This window comes from Corvus kubaryi, unplaced genomic scaffold (genome assembly GCF_017639235.1).
Source record: "Corvus kubaryi isolate FWS band 111438036 unplaced genomic scaffold, C.kubaryi_AGA036_p1.0 37264, whole genome shotgun sequence".
In the NCBI taxonomy this organism is placed as follows: Eukaryota; Metazoa; Chordata; class Aves; order Passeriformes; family Corvidae; genus Corvus; species Corvus kubaryi.
In genome coordinates, this window is record NW_024581079.1 from 1,505,314 (window position 1) to 1,525,055 (window position 19,742).

General features: G+C 48.5%; 1 protein-coding gene across 2 annotated transcripts in view; it reads right to left on the reverse strand.

The window, feature by feature from the left end:
• Positions 1 to 526: 526 nt before the first annotated feature.
• STK25 (serine/threonine kinase 25) overlaps positions 527 to 19,742 on the reverse strand; it is a 21,970-nt gene continuing 2,754 nt past the window's right edge. For both annotated transcript variants that reach the window (XM_042024616.1, XM_042024615.1), the window contains exons 3-12: positions 15,160 to 15,390; positions 13,941 to 13,997; positions 12,802 to 12,910; positions 11,390 to 11,547; positions 10,950 to 11,135; positions 10,260 to 10,405; positions 9,278 to 9,392; positions 8,917 to 8,988; positions 5,378 to 5,514; positions 527 to 2,664 (exon numbers count right to left, since the gene is read on the reverse strand). In XM_042024616.1, the coding sequence (XP_041880550.1) occupies positions 2,625 to 2,664; positions 5,378 to 5,514; positions 8,917 to 8,988; positions 9,278 to 9,392; positions 10,260 to 10,405; positions 10,950 to 11,135; positions 11,390 to 11,547; positions 12,802 to 12,910; positions 13,941 to 13,997; positions 15,160 to 15,390 (1,251 nt within the window). In that variant the 3' untranslated portion in view covers positions 527 to 2,624. The remainder of the gene's footprint in view (positions 2,665 to 5,377; positions 5,515 to 8,916; positions 8,989 to 9,277; positions 9,393 to 10,259; positions 10,406 to 10,949; positions 11,136 to 11,389; positions 11,548 to 12,801; positions 12,911 to 13,940; positions 13,998 to 15,159; positions 15,391 to 19,742) is intronic.

The following is a 19,742-nucleotide window of genomic DNA, read 5'->3' on the forward strand; positions in this document are numbered from 1 at the left end:
AGTCACAAGGGTTTACACACAATTAAAGTGGCATCTCCAGGGTGTTCCTGCTGTCCCTGAGGTCACACAGGCTCAGGGCTGTCTGGTTCAATCCCTGCTCATGCAGGGCTGCATCTGTGCAGTGGATTATCACCAAAGATGGAGACTCCACCACCTCCCTGGGTGACCCATGCCACCACTCGGGCCCCCTCCCAGCTGCAAAGTGAGACAGAGGAAGGCAGAGATACCCTGTTGCCAGTCGAGCCTGACTCTAAAGACTGCAACTAAACAAACTCCAGCAAAAAACCACACTGCAGTGTGCCCCCAGTGCACAGCTATACCTCTGCCAACAGCGTGTGCTTCCTGGAGTGCCAGCAGGAAAGGCTGATGTGCCTGCAGCTGTAATCCTTGCACACAAAGTACTTGGCTCTGTCTCTGGGGTCTCTGTTACAGATGCATGAGGAAAATTTAGGGGAAGACCAAGAAAAATGCAGAGAAAAGCAGCTGGAACCAATGCTCTTCCCCTAATAACACAGTTACACCAGCCTCATTTGTTTTGTTACTTTATTGAAAGTGGCAGATCCCTTTCAACGTTTTTGAAAACTAAACCCATTGTTGCTTTGAGTACTGGACGAAGGGTGTGGGGATTGTTTCCTTTAAAAAGTTTCCTCGTTACACTGCAGAGCATGTGAGTGATAATACAGGTACCTTATCCACACGGTTTGCTCCCGCTGTGAACAGCAACTTCAACAGCAGCAGGGGCCCTTTGTGCTGGCCTGCAGCCTCTGCCTTCCCCCTCTCCAAGTGTCCTGTCTCTACATTAACTTCTCCTCCTGAGGGAAAAGTGGGTTTGTTCTGTTCTTCCTAACTGCAGGCTCTGAGCTGGCTCTCACCACAGAACACTGCTCTGCAGCAGAGATCCAACAGCAGCACCTCTTCTCTACTGTAAAGTTCATAGCGTTGCTGAGCCTGGATTTGTCCATCAGGACAAATAAAGGACAGTCATAAGGTAAAGTGAGCACCATACACCAGGATGAGGGAACGTATGGTCCTCCTGAGCTACTTGCAGCCTAGCACTTAAAGTCTGCAGGTCTGAATCTAAGTACCAAAAATCAAGCCTTGTTTATAACCAAGTGGCCTGTCATTAAAAAAATGCTGAACAGCTCCAGCCTTTGTTCTCAGTGACTCTGGGATGAGCCATATCATCCACACACAAACACTCAGACAGGAAGGTCTGGGTAGCTGAGTTCTTGCTGACTTCATGGGAATCTCTTTTCAGTTAGAGAGCAGCTCTCTAAGCAACCAGCTGTCCGGGGTTATTTTCCTAAGTCTATTTTTCTAGACCTTTAAAGTGTAGATTTAAGATCTGTGTGCTTACCTGAATTAAAGATTTGCTTTATAAACTAGTATGATACAGAAAGCAAAGCTCCTGGGGATGGCTCTGCTGGAATACCTTAAGCAGCCAACACAGCAGTAGATGCTTTACCTTCTCTGCTACCAAACACCACCCCAACTTGTCAACTGGAGCAGAGCCCTGGCTGCAGTGAGTCTAGATCCCAGGCTGAAGAAGGAGCCAGAAAGGGAAGGTTGAGAAGGAGAGGGAGGCCTAGAGCAGCTTTTGGGAATCCCCAACCCCACCACACTGCTGTCAGCCATCCAGTTTATGTCTTCATGTAGAGCACAGGTTCTTGCATCAAAACCTGCTCTGTAGTGTCCCTCTGCCTTGTGGACCAAAGCCCTGCTGATGCCTGCAGCTGTTGTGTTCCCCCCATTCCCCTTTTTAACCCTTCTGCCCCACGTGGGCCTGCTCAGCTCAGACGAGCACTGCCCAGCCTGCCTGTGGAGCTGCTTCAGCTGCCAGAAGTGCCAAGGACAGGAACTCCACCAGCTCCCACAGCAAACATACCCACTTTGCCTTCTGCTCCCTGGAGATCCAAGGCAAGTTCTGCTGTTGCCTGAAGTAGATGAACTAAAGCCTAATACAAAATGATGTCCCAGAGCCAAAACCAGAACAATCAGCAAACCCATCCTCCTATGAAATGACAGGCTGGGAAAGAGCAACCGTGTATCAGCTCAGCTGCTGCAGCACTGGAAAGCATTGTTACTTGTGTGTGAAGGGCTTGAAGTGATCCTCCAGAACAACTGGAGAGTGGGTCTCACTCTCCCAGAGGCCCTAAATGCCTGGAGAGCTTCCCACCATCCCTGTACTCACACACAACTGCTCACAAATGCTTCTTTAGGAAGGGCAGGAGACTAAACCCATCAGACTTGCCTGTGAAACACATCAATGGAAGAGAATCTCCCTTTTTCCAGCAGCCAGGCATTTACCAGAAACAAGCTGTGAATCAAACCAAGCCAAAATGGACACAACCATTGTAGGAAAACAATTAAAAACTGCATTGATTACATTGTAAAAACAATTAGACCACCCATCTCGGGTTCTGCAAAAGGTCTAAATTGTACTTGCATTGCAAACCCCACCCTGGGTTATCATGGAAACACGGCTAACATGAAGGCTCTGAAATGTCCTGGAGTCCATCACAATGTCACATCCAACGGCAGATGGTGGTCTGGATTAGAGATGTAGTTCTTATGAAGCTGGAAAAAATCCTTCCCCCTCACGACAACAGCAGGGAGTGTGAGTGTCAGCGGGCAGAGGTCAGGTGGTTCCGACTGTGTGAAAACCTGCAGGGAAGAATTGACAAGGGAGAACTGGTCAGCACTGGCTGGCTGAAGCTCTCACCTGGAATGGTGCCCAGAGGCACCCACCAGCAGCTCTGTGGGGGAAGGGGTCAGGCTGCGTGGCTCTGTCCCCACTGCCATTGCCACTGCCAGTTTTTACTAGATAAAGTCCTGACAGACAAAACCAGCACTTTAACAAAAAGCCAAGGTGGTTTGACACTTTTTCAGGCTTTCAAGATTCAGTTTGCACCTAACAAGAAGTTTTCAGCACTAGTGTTTTATGGTAAGAAAGCAACCGGGTCTTTGAGGTTTTGCAAGCCCCCCCCAAAAAACAAGTATCTTGTGCTTCTGCCCCATCCAGCAGTGTCATTTCTAGGCTGACAGAAGTGAATGATGCTGTAACAACTACCTGTCTGCAGTCACGCCCACACATCCATGAGCACCTCCTGCTCAGTCAGAGGCTCAGGTTTTACAGATATCACAGGACACCTTCTGTGACCTCTATGGGTCAGTCAGCAGAATGAGTGTTCTCTTCCTGGCATTAAGTGATTATTAGATGAGGGTTCTACACAGTCCCATGGTGTATTTGCTTGGAAGCTTGAATGATGTAGAAACAGAATCCCTCTAGGATGGCCATTATATTTGGTCCTTAATGTCTACAGCTCTTCTTTGCTTGACAGGACAAGCAGGGGGTCAGGCCCAGACAGCATGGGTTTAGGAAAGGCAGGTCCTGCATGACCAGTCTGATCTCCTATGGTGACCCCCTTAGTGGATGAGGGAAAGGCTCTGCAGGTAGTCCATGATCTCAACATTCTCCTGGAGAGGCTGCAGCCCACAGCTTGGACAGGTACACACTTTGCTGGCTTAAAAACTGGCTGGATTGGCTGAGTCCAGAGAGTGGTGGGGAATGAAGTTACATCCAGCTGGGACTGATCACTAGGAAGGTTCCCCAAGGCTCAGTGTTGGGACTAGTCCAGTTTAGTGTCTTTATCCATGATCTGGACAAGGAGATTGAGGGCTCCCTTAAGCACATTCACAGATGACACCAAGTTGGGTGGGCATGAAGGCTCTGCAGAGGGATCTGGACAGGCTGGACCAAGACCAATGGGGTGAGGTTTAACAAGGCCAAGTGCCAGGTCCTGCACTGCAGTCACAACAATCCCCTGCACTGCTACAGGTTTGGGGCAAAACAGCTGGAAAGCTGCCCGGTGGGCAAGGACTTAGGGATGCTGCTCAACAGCAGCTGAACATGAGCTGGCATGTGTGCAGGTGGCCTAGAGGGCCAGCAATTGCCCTTGTGTCAGCAATAGTGTGGCAGCAGGACCAGGGCAGTCACCATCCCCCCTGTGCTGGGCACTGGTGAGGCCCCACCTTGAGTGCTGTGTACAGTTCTGGGCCCTCATGCCAAGGACATTGAGGGGCTGGAGCATGTCCAGAGAAGGGAATGGGGATGGGAAAGGGGCTGGAGCACCAGGAGCAGCTGGGGGAGCTCAGCCTGGAGAAAAGGAGGCTCAGGGGGGACCTTGTGGCTCTGCACAACTCCCTGACAGGAGGTGGCAGCCAGGTGGGGGTTGGACTCTGCTCCCAGGGAACAAGGGGCAGGACAAGAGGAATGACCTCAAGCTGCACTGGTGGAGGTTCAGGTTGGGAATAAGGAAGAATTTCTTCATGTAAAGGGTTGTCAAGCATTGGAATGTGCTGTCCAGGAGGTGGTGGAGTCACCACCCCTTGAGACATTCAAGAAACAGCTGGATGTGGCACTCAGTGCTCTGGTCTAGTAGACACAGTGGCTATCAGTCAAAGGCTTTTCCAACCTTACTGATTCTGTTCCATTCAATGGGTACTTGAGTTACAAGGCACAAACTTTAACCCATCAGAAAGAAAGGCTTAGAAAGCCTAAGTTCAAGGGTGTAAAGACTGTAGAGCTTGGGCTGTGTTTACAGGGGCAGCCAGAGCATAGAACAGCTTCTTCTGTCACATAAAGCACTTCCAGCCTGCTAACCAGGGAGGAGCCAAATGTTAACTTTCTCTCTTGATAAGGAAAGGGTGAGATTTAGGGAAAGGGAAAAAAGCCAAAATCATGTTAAATAAAGCCTGATAAATCTGTGACCAGGTTAGCTGTGTTAGTGCCTGCAACACATGGATTTGACTGGACCTGGTGCCACCAGTGGAGCCAAGTTTGACCCGGCAAAGAACTAAATTCTACCAGACTACCCTCCTTCACTGGTTCAGTAAGTAATTCTCTCCAGGAAAAGTACACTTTCCTGTATACCTAAAGCTGGGCAAGCAGTGACTAGCTGCACATAGTGCTTTGAAGCACATTCCTTGCAATGAAACAGATATTTATTAACAGAAACTTTCTATCCCAGAAGTGATCCCAGTGAGATTTTGCATAGTCCTTGCTGCCTGGGTAATGGGACCAGCAGGATATCAGATGTATATAGATATATGTGCAGAATGAAGGTGAACAGCAGCATCTTTCTGTGCCTTGCAACATACATCACCACTACAGAAACCTGACTTCTGAGGCAGACAAACTGTTTGCATTAAATGAAAGCAATTAAAAGAAGTGCCATAGGAACTATCAGGGCAGCTGTCATGAATATTCCCTTCTGTCTGTCCTGATTGCTTGGCACTGACCTTTGCACAGCTGTGGAGCACAAGAGCCACGTGGTTCAGTGCTGGCTCCACCCCAGCTCACACGCAGGACACTCACCTTTGGACCCGCTCCACCATGTGCGCTATCAGTTTGTCAGAGATGCCTGGGCAGGACTCCTCAGCCAAGCTAAAGGCGTTCTCCAGCTCCTCCATGGCTCCCACGTTGCCTCCAGTCTGCTTGTGCTTATCTTTGAGCTGCAACCCAGAAACAGGGCATTAGGTCCTTATTTTGTTGCAGAAAGCACTGGTTGAGAAGTGCAGCACTGACATTAAGGCCCTTTCCCTTTTAGTATGACTCCACCAGGGTGCAGGAGGGCACCCACATTCCGCTTAAATGAACCAAAAAGAGCTCCTTTTGTTGGTCAGGAAAGTAGAAGTCCACTGTCTGGGGTTCAAATTTGCCTCCAGGTACTTATGGCAATCAAAGTCCTTACCTAACAGGATGTACTCTTGTAACTAAATGTTACAAGAAATGGACCAACAGCTCTGAAAACTCCTAAGTAGTAACAGCACAAAGAACTCTGGGTGTATCTGAAGCAGTACAATGACCTTTGCTGCTCATGACAGCCCAGCACCCAGACACACAGGCTCACAGGCAGGTTGGGCAGAATATATCCAACGCCAGGAGTTAGTCACCACCCCTTTTAATAACCATAAAAAAGTTTGAGTTGCTTCTAGTGACTGGGAGGCCAAGGCAGACAACTGCCACACCAGGGATCCTGAGCACCTTCACTTCCAACATTCCTCTCTAAGAGAACTTTACCCAGGAGGGCAGGGAAAGAAAGTCCATGCACCAAGCCCCCCACATGCAGCATCTGCCTCAGTTCACATCTCTCATGGTCAGTGCACTCTGACTAGGCCTCTACTTGCACATGTTTCCAGCTGTTAATCTGAAATAGCTACACCTCTGTTGAGAAGGAATGCCTGACAGGTCACTGGTGCTGAGCCTGAAGGAGTCCCTTGTTGGAAATCCTACATTTCCACCCCCTGCAGCAGTTCCCCATCTCCTTCCCACAAGCTGCTGATATGACAGCCCCTTCCTCAGGGCACCATCACACAAGGAGCTGAACAACAATCAAGCATCCTGTTGAACCAGCAACATCTGCCAGCTTACCACTGTCCAGTTCAATTAAGCTCTCATTAGGCCCTGCTGATTAAAGGGCTTTACACAAGCCTCGCAGTTCTTTGCCTCAGTTCCAGGATCAGCCTATCCTGTTGCTGGAGCTCACCTTTTCTCCGTGCTTCGGAAAGCAGAACAATGTGAATGCTAATCCCCAGCTGCAGTCGTTCCTGTGCACCAAGGCCCCTGCTGGGAACAAACAGTTCCCAGCCAAAAAGGGCTGCTGCCTCCTCAGTGGGGCACCTGTTCCCTACCACAAAGCTGTGGGAACAACCCATGCACACCTCTGCTCAGTCAGAAGTGGCAGGGACACGGAGGGCAACTCAGTTACACATCAAGGATACAGATTTCACAGCCAAAAATAGGTGTGATGCTAAACCCAAGAATTTGATGTCTACCTACCAAAGGCTGCCCACCTCAGAGTAAGCAAAGGGTCTGTCCTGGAGGTAAGTTGTCAGTTTATCACCAGCTTTTGATGCCAAGCCCTTGACCTTCAGCTTGCCCAGCAGCCTATGATGGGAGGGAGCAGTGTGTGCTGGACTCTCTGTTCCCACTGCAGAAGAGCTCTCTGGAGGCTTGTGGGAGTTAGAGCACTGCAATGAGCTCAGCCTTACTAGGCCCAAACATCCTTTTACCTCCCTACCCCAGGATGTTTCCAGATTTGCAGTTGCCCACACCTGTTAATGACTCCTCACAGGCCATTTTCAATATTAACATCCAGTAACACACATTCAGGGAAGGTAAAGGAAAGATTACAAAGAACATCTCAGTCAGATTTCCATTCACAAAGGCCAGCTTCAGCCCCTTTAGGGAAAGAGGGGATCAAGCCTAGCTGGTTTAAACTGCAATCACACAAGAGTGAGGAGGACAAAGTCTTCAGTTCTGGTTTCCTACCAATAGCAAATAACACATTCAACCAGCAGTGAAGCAGATTTCCAACCTGGAGAAGTTTTCTTTCAAGCCCTCTCTACTGCACACAAAAGCCAGGTTATTTCAGAGACTGCCCAGAACCTTTCCTGCTCCCAGTTTCACTCAGATCTGCAGAGCCAGCAAAAGTCTAATCAAAGGAAAGGGGGATCAACAAACTGGGGCAAGGGAGTCAAACTAGCAGAAATGAAATGTCCAAGAAGCCACTTCCTGCCTGGAACTGGTGCAGCAAAGTTAGTAAGGAGAAGCACAAAAATGCACTTACAGTCACAGCCCTGAGCACTCTGCCCCAGGAGGCTCCTAAACTGAGCAGAGACCCAGACATCAGTGACTGTGCTGCACAAACAAACCAACATGGTTTTAATGCAGTTTCATCTCACAGCTCTAGGCCTACAAGACCCAGGTCACTGGCCTCATGCTCCGACCTCTGAAAGTCAAGCCCTGTGGAGCATAGAAGAGGCCAGTTAGATAAACTCCCAATTTCCAACTGAAGCAGTGTCAAGAGCCTGGTTTTCCAAATGACCTCTGGTTCCTGCCACGCAGCAAACCCTCTTTCCACATAGCAATAAACCTGAAAAAAGAGAGTTAAGTCCAGAAACTATCCCTGGAAAAAGCTCAGCTCTCTGCTGGGCCATGCAATCAGGATCCAGAAGAGTAACTCCTCAGGACCAGAGAAAGGGTGTCTGTCACCAGCATCTCAAGAACAAAACCCTGACATGCAGCATCTAATTGATTTCTTCCAAAGCATAATCTCCTTTCCTACCCTTCTGCTGGAAAGAGCAACCAGAGCTCACAGCCAGCAGCCCCCTTGTGATTATCCTCCTCTTCCCTGACAACATCACCCAGCTGGAAAGATGAGCTGTCACCTCTCTGCTGATACAGACACCATCCTATCGTTAATGGCAGCTCTTACTTCAACTCCACATCCCCATCCAGACCACAAGGCAGGGGAATTGAGTAGGTTTTCTGAACACATTTTCTCTGCCTGCCTTCTAGAGGCTAGGTGGCAGGGAACTCCTTGGTCTTGGCTTGCTACCAACAGCAGTCTGTACAGATCAAGAAATGGCCTAGCAACCAGCAAAGCCAATTCCTGCTCTAACCCACCTACCTTCCCCTCAGTAACTCTGCTGTGGGCAGCAGCACAGCAGAAGGGCAGGGGACATGCACAGTCACGGGCCAGCTCAAGCACCTATCTGCTCTACCAGGAGCTGCACTTCAGCCATGGACATCAGAGTCTGGAGCTGCCTAGGCATCAGCAAGCCTAAGATGCAGGCAGGAGACAGATACTTCTCTATCAGATCCTCACCAAAAGACAGATTACCAGAAGGGTAATGCCCTTCTTCCAAACACAAGTGTTTTCAGTACACACCAGGGACACACTCACTTTCCCCACATATGGTCTTGCCCCCTCCACTGGTGCAAATGCTTCAGACTCCCTTAGCCCTACTAGCTACCCCACCACACCTCCCTTCTCCAAATCTTTCCTTATTTACTTATCTGAAGGTATCTCTTCATCTCCAACCAGTAGAGAGCAAGAAGGTTCTACTCACCTCCCCAAAAACTGGATGAACAAGTGTGGAGAGACACTGTGACCGTGGTTGCCTCTTGATGGGCTCAGTAGGCTGGAAAGCAGCAAGAAAAGAAGTTACAAGCACAAGCTCCCAGGGCACATGAAGTACTAAGCCTTTGGTGAATTCACAGCCCCTCCACGGCAATCCCATCACTAGATCTTGGGAAAGCCACAAGTCACAGTACCCTGATGATGTGGAAGAGGCACCTCGGGAGCACCAGCCCTAGGTGCCAGACTGAAGTAAATTTCAGACAGAAGACAAGTGCCTGGTGGCTTCCCCAAGACATCCAAAAGCTTGTGCCAGTTCAGTCCACTTCAGAAAGACCAGACAGCACACAGACCTTCTGGGAACCATGAAGAGCCATTCCTTTGTGCAGCTTGCTCAAGGAATTGGGGCGAATGGTTGGTGGGAATGTCCAGATTGGACCCTGGTCTCCATCCTCTGCATCTCCATCACTGCAAATGAAAAGGGGAAAGTCAAGACAAAGCCTCAGTTCCATACACTGGGGGTTTGCCCACCCTTTCCCAGAGTCACAAGTTCTCCCCACCTGACTGCCATATTGCTGCAGGCCTTCAGGCTTTTCCCTATCCCAGAACAAATTATGAAGAGAAACCACTTCAGTCTCTACAGCACATATGCAGCATCGAAGAGATCTCAGCTAAGTACTATATCATGTTTCCGAACAACCACATTCACCTCTCTGATCCAGCCAGCTTGAAGAAGTTTCTAGTGCTAGTTAAATTTAGGAGAATTTCAAGACAATCCAAGCTCACAAGGTGAGGGGCCAGACTTAGATGTTATAAGCCAGTCTCCCTGAGTCCTTGGTCACTCGAGTCGCTGCCACTACAGGTGAAGAGCAGCTCTGTGACACCAGTCTGGCAATGAAGTGCCCTTTCCCCACCCAAGGCCCATAACTTGACTGTCCTGCATGGCAGTGCAAAGATTTACCCTTGACTACACAATACACACAAACACAGCTCTTGCCACAGTTACTAAAGCCTGGGGCTCTTGTAGTTCATGAAATGTGCATAAAATACAGGCAACAAGAGCCCTGTTCTACTAGTCACACACAGACTGTTTCGTGTCAGTACCCTGATTCCTCACACTCAGCAAAGAGGCTCCACAGGTGAAGACCAGAACAGAGAACGAGGTCCCACTGAACAGGAGGTAACAGCCTGGCTCTTCAGGCAGCACTTGCTCCCACAAACAAAAGCTCAAAGTTGAGATCTCAGGTGGGAAAAGGACCTGAGCTGTTTGCAGTAGGCTACCCTGGGGCAAGCAGGGGCAGCAGGAGCACCCCTCCATGCAAAACATGTACGTACATATCGGAATCACCAGAACTGGAATCCTCTCCATGGCCCTCCGACTTCCAGCGCTTGAATCGATCGATGAGCTCCATTAGGAATGAGGTTTTCTTGGTGTAGCGTGTGATGAACTTGTGCTTTAGCAATTCTTTAGCTGTCGGCCTCTGGAGCAGATAAGGAAAGCATGTCACATCTAACATCTCTGCACACTAAACACGCAACTCACTGACTTCAACTGGAATCACAGAATATCCTGAGCTGCAAGGGATGCACAGGGATCATCAAATCCAACTCCTGGCCCTGCACAGAACAGCCCCCAACAATGCTACCAATCCCCAGCAAAGTGCCTGAGAGTGTTATCCAAACACTCCTTGAACTCTAGTGGCCTTGGGGCCATGACCACTGTCCTTAGGAGCCTGTTCCAGTGCCTGACTGTCCTCTGGGGGAAAAGCCTTTTCCTAATATCCAACCTAAACCTCCCCTGACACAGCCTCGTGCATTCCCTTAGGTCCCATTGCTGGCCATCAGAGAGGAGTGATCAGTGCCCGCCCCTCCACCTCCCCTCATGAGGAAATTCTGCCAGGCTCATGTGCCCACCCTGTAAGGTCAGCAAGTCTCTCACTCCAGGATTCTGGCACCTTCCTGTTGAAGGAATTTTTGACCTCTGCTGACTTTCACCCAAATTCACAGGTGGGCAGCAATACTCACAAATCTAGGATCCTTATTGAGGCAGGCTTCCACAAACTCCTTGAAGGGCTTGCTGTGGTGACCCTCAAGTGTCGGAGGGTTGTTTTTGGGGATCAAGAAGAGAACCCTCATAGGATGCAAGTCAGAATTTGGAGGCTCTCCCTTTGCTAGTTCAATGGCTGTAATCCCAAGGGACCAGATGTCTGCCTGGAAAAGAGAAGAAGAACAACACAGAACAGCAAGGAGCAATTCTACAACATGAAAGCACATTTTTAGGACAGCTAATCACATAAATCAGATGTGGCATTTCAAGTCTAATATACAAACTTCTCCAGCAGACCCTGCATCACAACAGAAAAGACTAATTCCTGCAGCAAGCAGCACTTCCAATCCCTGTTTCTGTCCAAGCACCACCACCTGTATAGTAGCCCCAAGCAGCAATCCTCCTGCTCCCAGCTCACCTTGAAGTCATAAGCAGACTGTTTGATGACCTCTGGTGCCATCCAGAATGGAGTCCCCACAAAGGTGTTTCTCTTGATTTGGGTGTCTGTCAACTGTCCAGCCACCCCAAAGTCAGCCAGTTTCACATCTCCTTGTTCCGAAAGCAGCACGTTGGCAGCTGGACACACAAATAAGCAATTAAATCTGCTGGCCTCTGAATCACCCCCAGCCCACACAGAACCGAGTATTGAGTGGAGCCTTCCCATGCCATCCTCCTTCACACCAGTGATAACCCTCAGCCTGGATTTCCAGCCTCAACCCATCCTCCGCTTTGAACTCCACTGGGTAATGTGGAACAAGCTCATGCACTTTGTTGGATCAGAAGGGGACTATTGCTGAGGTAGGAGCAGGGAGTAGATGTGAAGGGCCACACCAAGTCAATGTGACTCCTGGCCACACAAAGAAAGGAGGGTGACACAGCCTCTAATGCTCTTGATTTTTTTTCCAGAGTAGCATTCAGCACAGGTGAAATAGCAGATCCTTCTAAAGAGCTCTTGTACTAGTTCCCACTCACTCATAAGACTGTAACATTGTGCAGGTTTGGGAATGGGGGTTTTCTGCAGGACTTTTCATTCTGAGACCCTACCTAACAACTTTCAGCATTTCCCCACCACTGGCAGCCACCAGCCCTACACATCTTGTGCAGTGCTAGAAATGTGCAGTCTCACATACACAATGAAATCTTTTCTCCCAATCTCCCTGCATGAAGATTCTGCTCCCTGCCTGCTCACACCCTCTCCTGCAGTGGGTCAGAGCAGTGAGCATCCAGCACTGTCCCAGCTCCACAGCACTGTCCCAGCTCCACAGCACTGTCCCTCCATCCCCCTGCAGCACTTTGATGCTCTGGGCTCGCTGTGACACTGCTCTTCAGGAGGCAGATGCCAGCTCTCTCTACACAGCACGTGGCCAGTGACTATAAAAACCAGCAAGAGGATAAGCTGGCACAAGCTGCCCTGATTTTCTAGGGCTGTGAACCCTGCATGAGGACAGCTCACTTCTGCTGTGAGCTATAACCGCAATACCCAGCACACACACCCTTGGGGTCCAGCAGCAAAGCAAATATCCAGACACAAGTCAGCTAATATCTGAGCATGCCTTTCACTGACTCCTTTGCTTTAGCTCCCTGACTGTCCAAACTCCAAGTGCCAGAGGAGAGCTACAGATCCTTGCTGTTACTCTAAATCCTAAAGACATGAAAAGCATGAGTTGTGATACAGTGACAAGCATCAGATTCAGAGAACAGCAAGCCAACAAGAAAAGCAGCACTGAGAAAGTCTTTGAAACCTTGCAGATTATGGTGGAATATAACACCTCTGAGTATAATATTACTAACATCCCTTACAAGAAAGGGAGCTGAGCTCTCCAATCTTACCTTTGATGTCTCTGTGGATCTTCCTCTCTGAATGTAAGTAATCCAAGCCCTTTAGGATTTCTCTCAGGATAGTAGCAATGTAAGTCTCCTCCAGTGGTCCTGGCTTCAGCTGATTAAAGGCAGAAAGATGACTTAAAAGAGGGTGACTGATGCTTTGGACTTGTTTGTTACTTGGAAACCTTGGCCAAGCAGGTCATATTCAGCAGGAAGCACCTTCTTGCACACCTGGTGCACATTCTACAAGCAGAATGTTGGTCTTTGCACCTGGCAGTATTCAATGGAAAAACTTTGGGGGATTTTCTGCTTGTCTATCAGTTTGTTACAGGCTTCCCAAACAAACAGCAGTTCATCTCTCACTTTGGCCTGGAAATACATTGCCCAACAGAACATTTTAAGAGTTTTTCTTGTTCAGGTCTCTCTGCTAGCATACAAGTAGTGAATTTTAGCCTCTGAGACATCAACCCTCAGGCTGTGGAGTACTGTATCAAAGCTCTTCTCCTTTCCATCAGTTCTCCTCTAACCAAGACCTGCCTTCTCAGTGGAGTAACTGAGGTTCTGACACTCAGGTAACTTCTGCTGATGACATCCTCCCACTACACCTTCCTCCAAGTCACTGTAGGCTCAGCAGTTTTCCCTACATGACTAGTTATTGCTCTGGAAAAATGGGCATTACTGTCCTAAAGAGAAGAGAAAAATGCTGTGACAGAATACAGTGCAGCAGATCTTTGCCTATGGATACATTCTGCATTTGTATTCTCTTAAAATTGGGGGTAACTTAATCATAGACCATGTCTTTACTGAGCTATGTGAGCACTGAGCAATACCATAACTCTTGACTAGGTGAAGTACAGATTTGCACTGCTCAAAACCAACTGGCTGCTGGTCACTTTTCAGTTCACTGTGTTCATATAGCAGCACAGCATGCTGGACAACAGTGCTGGGACAGCTGAGCTCCATGAAAGCATTCCCTCTGTCCTGGGATAAGCATAACCAACATGCCTGTCCTGCACTGCTTATCCCTCCGGCACAGGGCTGACAAAAAGATGGTATGTGGCAAGTGAGTGTCTGGCTTATGAGGATTGCACAAACCAAGTCTTCAGTCAGTATTTTTTGTAGTCCAGAACTTGCCACTTACTCACCAAATCCAGGGCTGAACCTCCTCCCAGGTACTCCATGATTATCCACAGCTTAGTGCCCTGCAAGCAAGAGCACAAATCAAGAGCAAAGACAGTAATAAAAGCAGACAAAAAAGTGAAACACTCATGAAGCAGCAAGGCACAAGAGCAGTCCTGTACACAATCTAAGAGATGCTGCACACTACAGCTCTCAGGGGCTCAAGGAAGGAGCCCCCAGCTCCCTCTTTTCTGCTGACACAGCATTACAGAGGTGGACCTGCCTTCAGCACATTTCTAACTCTCAGTCTGCAGTTTCACCTGAGGAAGCGCCCCTAAAGGCACCAGACTGCCCAGCCCACAGATAAGTTTATTCCCAGGTTAGAGCCCTTTAACATCTCTCCAACAGCTCATATGGCATAAGTTCTTCTTGGCAATGGCAGGGGAGCATTGCAGCCTTTGATCTCATTAACAGGGCTGTCAGCTTGAACAGTACAATCAGCAAGACACTCCTCAGAGAAGAGATTTCCATGCTGAGGTTCACAGGGAGCCAACAGAACATAAGCAGCAGGTCCATGAAACTACAGCAGAAGGCTGAGAAAATCTATTATGGCCTTTGAAAAATATGTAAGGAATATTCAGGACCCGAGGAGCTTAGGAACTGTTTGCTGTAGTCCCACTGTTACACTCATCTCCAGAAGCCAGCCTGCCTAGGCCACTTCTGATCAATACTACTCGCAGCTTCCATTAGGGATTCCTAAACCTGTTCTCGATGGAAGCAGTATTAGCACTCCTTCATAGACCCAGTCCAAATTCTTTTCACCATTTCTCATTAAGTACTTTAAACCTCCTCTTTTTTTTCAGAGGCGTAAATCCCTCAGTGGTACTACCTTAAGACTGAGCTATTCTTAGTATTCAAAAGTATTCCATCAACTTCCTTTCCAGAATTGTCAGACCAGGGGAAGTTCAGTCTTCAACAAATAATTTTCTCTCCAGTGAAGTGCCCTCGTCTTGGTACCACACAGTACAGGGCACTTCATTTCCATGTTCTTAGCAAGTGTCTCAAAGCCCACTCTGCTATTAAGTGCACATTGATGCAGTGAGCAGAGCCACCACTGCTCCTGCTGCCATGCTGCCACTCACACATCACTTTCCAGTGCCCTGTGCCACCATCCACTGCAGCATCCACAGAGGAGCCCTCCCTGTTCCCAAACTACTGGCAAGGAATCACCATGGTTTGTCCTACCTTCAAGTAGGAGCCATAGTACCGGGTAATGTAGGGGCTGTCACACTGGCTGAGCACCGTAATCTCCTGCTGAATGTCCTCGATCTCATCCTCAGCCTCCTCCAGATCAATGATCTTGATAGCAACCACTTCCTTGGTGCGGTTGTCTATCCCTTTATACACTTCACCAAACGATCCTTTGCCGATCCGCTCCAGCTTGGTGAACAGCTCCTCAGGATCCACCCTGGAGTGCTACACCATGAAGTAGAGATGGGAAAATTCCATTAAGTTCCCGGGCTGCAGAGCACCACACATACCCATACAGCTCATCTCCATATCTGTGCACCTACTATGTAGATAAATTCACCTGCAACTCACATACCCTAAGCAGTCTTAGAAACTTAGCACAGAAATATATCCAAGGCTTTCTGACCCTGCAGACCACAGCGGGGAGGCAAAGGAGGGAAGCCCAGCATGAGAATGTCAGCAAATACCTCTGTGGAAAGTGTCAGCTCCACTGGGACAGGGCTGCTCAGCTGCAGGCACTAACTGGTGCCAAAGCAGCTCCATGAGCAAGCATCTGTTCACACTTCAACAGAGACCAGCAAGGGGTACCAGAACCAGCTTTCTCTTGGAGATCCAGATGAGAAAACAGGCACAAGCAAGAGGCCACAAAAACACTTGCTAGCCTTCCTGCACTCAAAGACTGATCTGCATCCTTCCCTACTTGTCTGGGGGATGAAATATTACAGTAATATGAATTCACATTTAGTGTCTTCTCTGCTGCAGCCTGATTTCCACACAGCACCCAGCCCAGCTCTCCTCAGACATTTCCAGATGGAGCCTCACATCTTTTGGAAGGTCAGCAGCAAGGAGCAGGCAGGAGAGCAGAATGGACACTCCATCTACCTGACCTGCTTTTCTGGACCAGCCTCTTCCCTGGCTGGCACACTCAGATGCAATGGCAAATAGCATCTCCTTCATCAGACAAGCACATCAACCAGGCAGTTACTAACAGAAATACTGACTCTTTAACAGCAGCTGCACAGTGAATTCTTTATTAAGGTGAGTATGGATAAGAAAGGGAACAAATCACAGTCACTTTCTCATGCTGCTTCATTCAGTCCACCTGCACACCAGGAGGTCCTTCATGCTACTAGTAGCTTCATGCTACTGAAACGCTCTTTGTGATTAATTTTTCTGCCTTTTTTTAATAATAGTTTGAAAAAAACCCCTGGAAAATATGGCCTGACCTTAGGAAGCAGCCAAGCCATTAGAAGGAATTTTCCACACCCAGAACTTCTCAGTCTCACCTCCAACACGTCACTCAGTGAGACTGCTCCCTCACAAGCATCTTGAGTTGGCAGATTTTATCAGAGAACAGGGAAGCTGCATTTTTCCATCTCACACCAGGTTCTAGCAGTAGGCCATCATTGAGCAGCCCAAGGTGCTGCTTAATGATTAAGCCAGTCTGTCATCACAGGTTGTTTGCCTTCTGTGCCTAGTGCATTGCTCTAAGCCAGGCCCAGGTGATCTTTACAGGCAGCTCGTTCAACAGGATTTCCACACAAACTCCAGTCCAAGATACAGAGGGATAACCAAATATCCTTTGGCATCCATAGCAACACCAAATAGGCTGTACTTTGAACAAACATACTGGAAACAGACCAGAAGGGATGTTCAGAGACAAAAAGAACTGGAGATACATAGCAGAGACTGAAGAGAGGGAGGTGGGGGAAAGAGAATTTAAGATTGAGGAATACCAGGGAACAACATGAGAATGACTGCAGGCAGGGAGAACAGTCTGACTAGTCCAGGCTCACTACAGACCAGGAGCAGTTTCCATCTCTTGACCGACTTGGAGGAAGGCGCAAGAAAGTGCCCCAGACATTACTGTGCACAGTGACCTACTGCACCCTAAAAATGCCACTCAACACCTCAGCCACTTCCACAAATCAGGGAGAAGGGAGAGAAAGAGGATCATCTCCTAGAAGTACCCACTCAGCTCGGAAAAGAAACCCTATCCACATGAATACTGCAGGGAAGCAAACCTTCAAGAAAATCTTCCTCCCCTCCCACATAACTTTTACATGAGGTAAGAAACAGCAAGGTGGAAGTAAGTGCTCCCCCCTCAGCTTGGTAGGGCACATCAGAGAATCAGGACTGATTTCTCCAAATCAGGACATCAAACGCACCGGCTATGGCAGGCAGCTTTTGGGACAACCACCACTTCATGTGGCAGGCTCTGTAATCATGGACAGCTTCATAAACAAGCTTCCAGACTTGGATGTTGGTTTATCCTGTTTTCTGTAGAACAAAGCAGTTCAGGTAGGTGCGGTGAAGGAGACGAAGCTTCCTGACAGGCAGACAGAAATTTTGCCCAAGGGACTCAGGAAAATAATGTAACTGATGGGCAGGTGAGACAGGCCCACTCCCATTAGGGTGGACACATTAGGACACTTCGTTTGTAGGTACTGCATTTACCTTCCCAGTACTGACCTGGAACTGCTGTAGAGCTCGCAGGTGACAGGGCAAGATCCTGACTCTATGGAGGGCCTGAGGACAAACATCCCTCAATGCAGTGGCCAAATTCATAGAAATCAGACCCAGCAACAGACAGAACCCACGGAGCCAGTATAGGGCCAGGGGGTACAGAGTCATTCCAGCCACAGTTACAGTCCCCAGACACTGCTGGAGGAGCACAGTTTGCTGATGAATTTCTTTGCTTTCTGTAACCAGGGAGGAGGAAACAGGCCCATCCCCAATTCAAGCAGGTCAATGTCTGCTCAACAGAACACCTGGTGAACTACCATTGTGGACTACCATTCGCAGAAGAAATTTCCAGGCAGCACTTTCAGCAATTCTGAATTCCCACAACAAACTAAGATGTCCTGGCTGCAGGACATTGTTCAAAAGCCCTTGTCCATTAAAAAAATCCAGTTTGAGACACCACATGGCGACATGTGCTGACAAACAAAAATGCTCAGATCCGTGGGCATAAAAGCCTCAGCACTCATCAGACAGCAGCACAAACACAGTTCCACCAAGAATGGAGAGCTATGGAACTGCACTGCTCTGTCAGGAGAGAGAAGGATGCACTCCATGAGCCCAACTTTCCCCTACCCCAACACATCTGCACCTGCAAAGCAGTGTGGTAAGAGGTGTAACAAGCACCATCTGTCCCTTTCCTAAACATGAATTACCTCAGTACCACTCATCTTGTTAGAGAATCACCCTGGCTGGAAATCTGTGCTCTGGAATTGCACTGCTACAAACACACCTGGGATACTTCATTAGCAGGAAGCAACAGAATCCAGATGAAATGTTTTGTACCAGCTTAAATGAGCACAGATAACCCAAAGCAGCTTATTAGCACCTGTCACCTCTGCAACTGCTCACCAGCTTGGGTTCTTCCCATTTTTCTTCCACATCCGCAGCACCCACCAGAGCTGAAAAATGGAGCTCCAGGTCAGCAGCGGCTGCTCCTCGTTCTACTACTACATGTAAAGCCGTTAAGGAATGGTCACTACATCGTAACTTTGTGCTTGACTGAATGCTCATTACACAGCAGTTCTGAAGCAAAAAGCCTCCTCACCACTGAGAGCAGTCAGTCAGGCATTAGAGATGGCTCAGGCACGCCTGGGCAGGCTTTGGAGGGAGAGCACACAATGCACTATCTCAGTAAGTGCAGGAAGGGAACAAGTATGAGAGGGATGATGACAATTTCCTAGTAATGTGCTCCACTTCTGCCCTCCGGGATCTAATCTCACAGCACAGGAAAGAAGGGTGCTCTGTCCTGACAGGTGTGGGAGTGTTTGCCATCCTGACTGATGATACCATGTTTTAAAACAGACCAACTCGCTGCAGCCATCAGGAATTAGGAATTGCAGTGTGTTGTGAGACGAGCCTGGCAGTAACACCAACTGCTTCATGGGGAAAGAATGGTTTTGGCAGCTCTGCCACCTCCAGCTGCAGAGACATGATACCCACAGTCTTTGAGAAGATGTGGATAAGTACTAGAGAAGAAGGGTAAGTATCTGCTCTCATTTCAAAGTTACTGCCTGGAAGGATAAGCTGCATATTGGGAACAGAAGCAAACACCATTTGAACCAGCTGCAGATCTTCTCTCTGGGCTGTGTCCAGCTGGATCTTACTCTCAAAATATTCAAGAGCAAGAATCACGCCTGCATTTGTTGCATAAAACACTGAGGGGTGCTTAAACCCTTTTGGAAATGAGCATTCCTTAATCTGGGGCAGGTTGGAATTGGAATTGCTGTTCTATATGGGAGAGGTCTGTAACAGAAGATTGTCAAGGCCACAACACTTTACAAGCTGAAGCTGACCAGGAATGTGGCAACTTCAAAGGGTTTATGTGGAACTACAGCCACATTTAGTGTTATTTCTGACTGAAGCACTTTCCCACCAGCCAAACAAACATAATATTGCTCTGCCAAACACAGTGGAAGAAGGAAGTTGGTTTTAATAGAACTCATCTGCTCTTCTCTTTCCCTCATTGCCTCCTCTGCTCCCCAGCTTCCCAGCCAGCCTACTGAACACTCACCTCTGGGCTACCAACAGTCTCTCTGGTGAAACCAGCTTCCTAT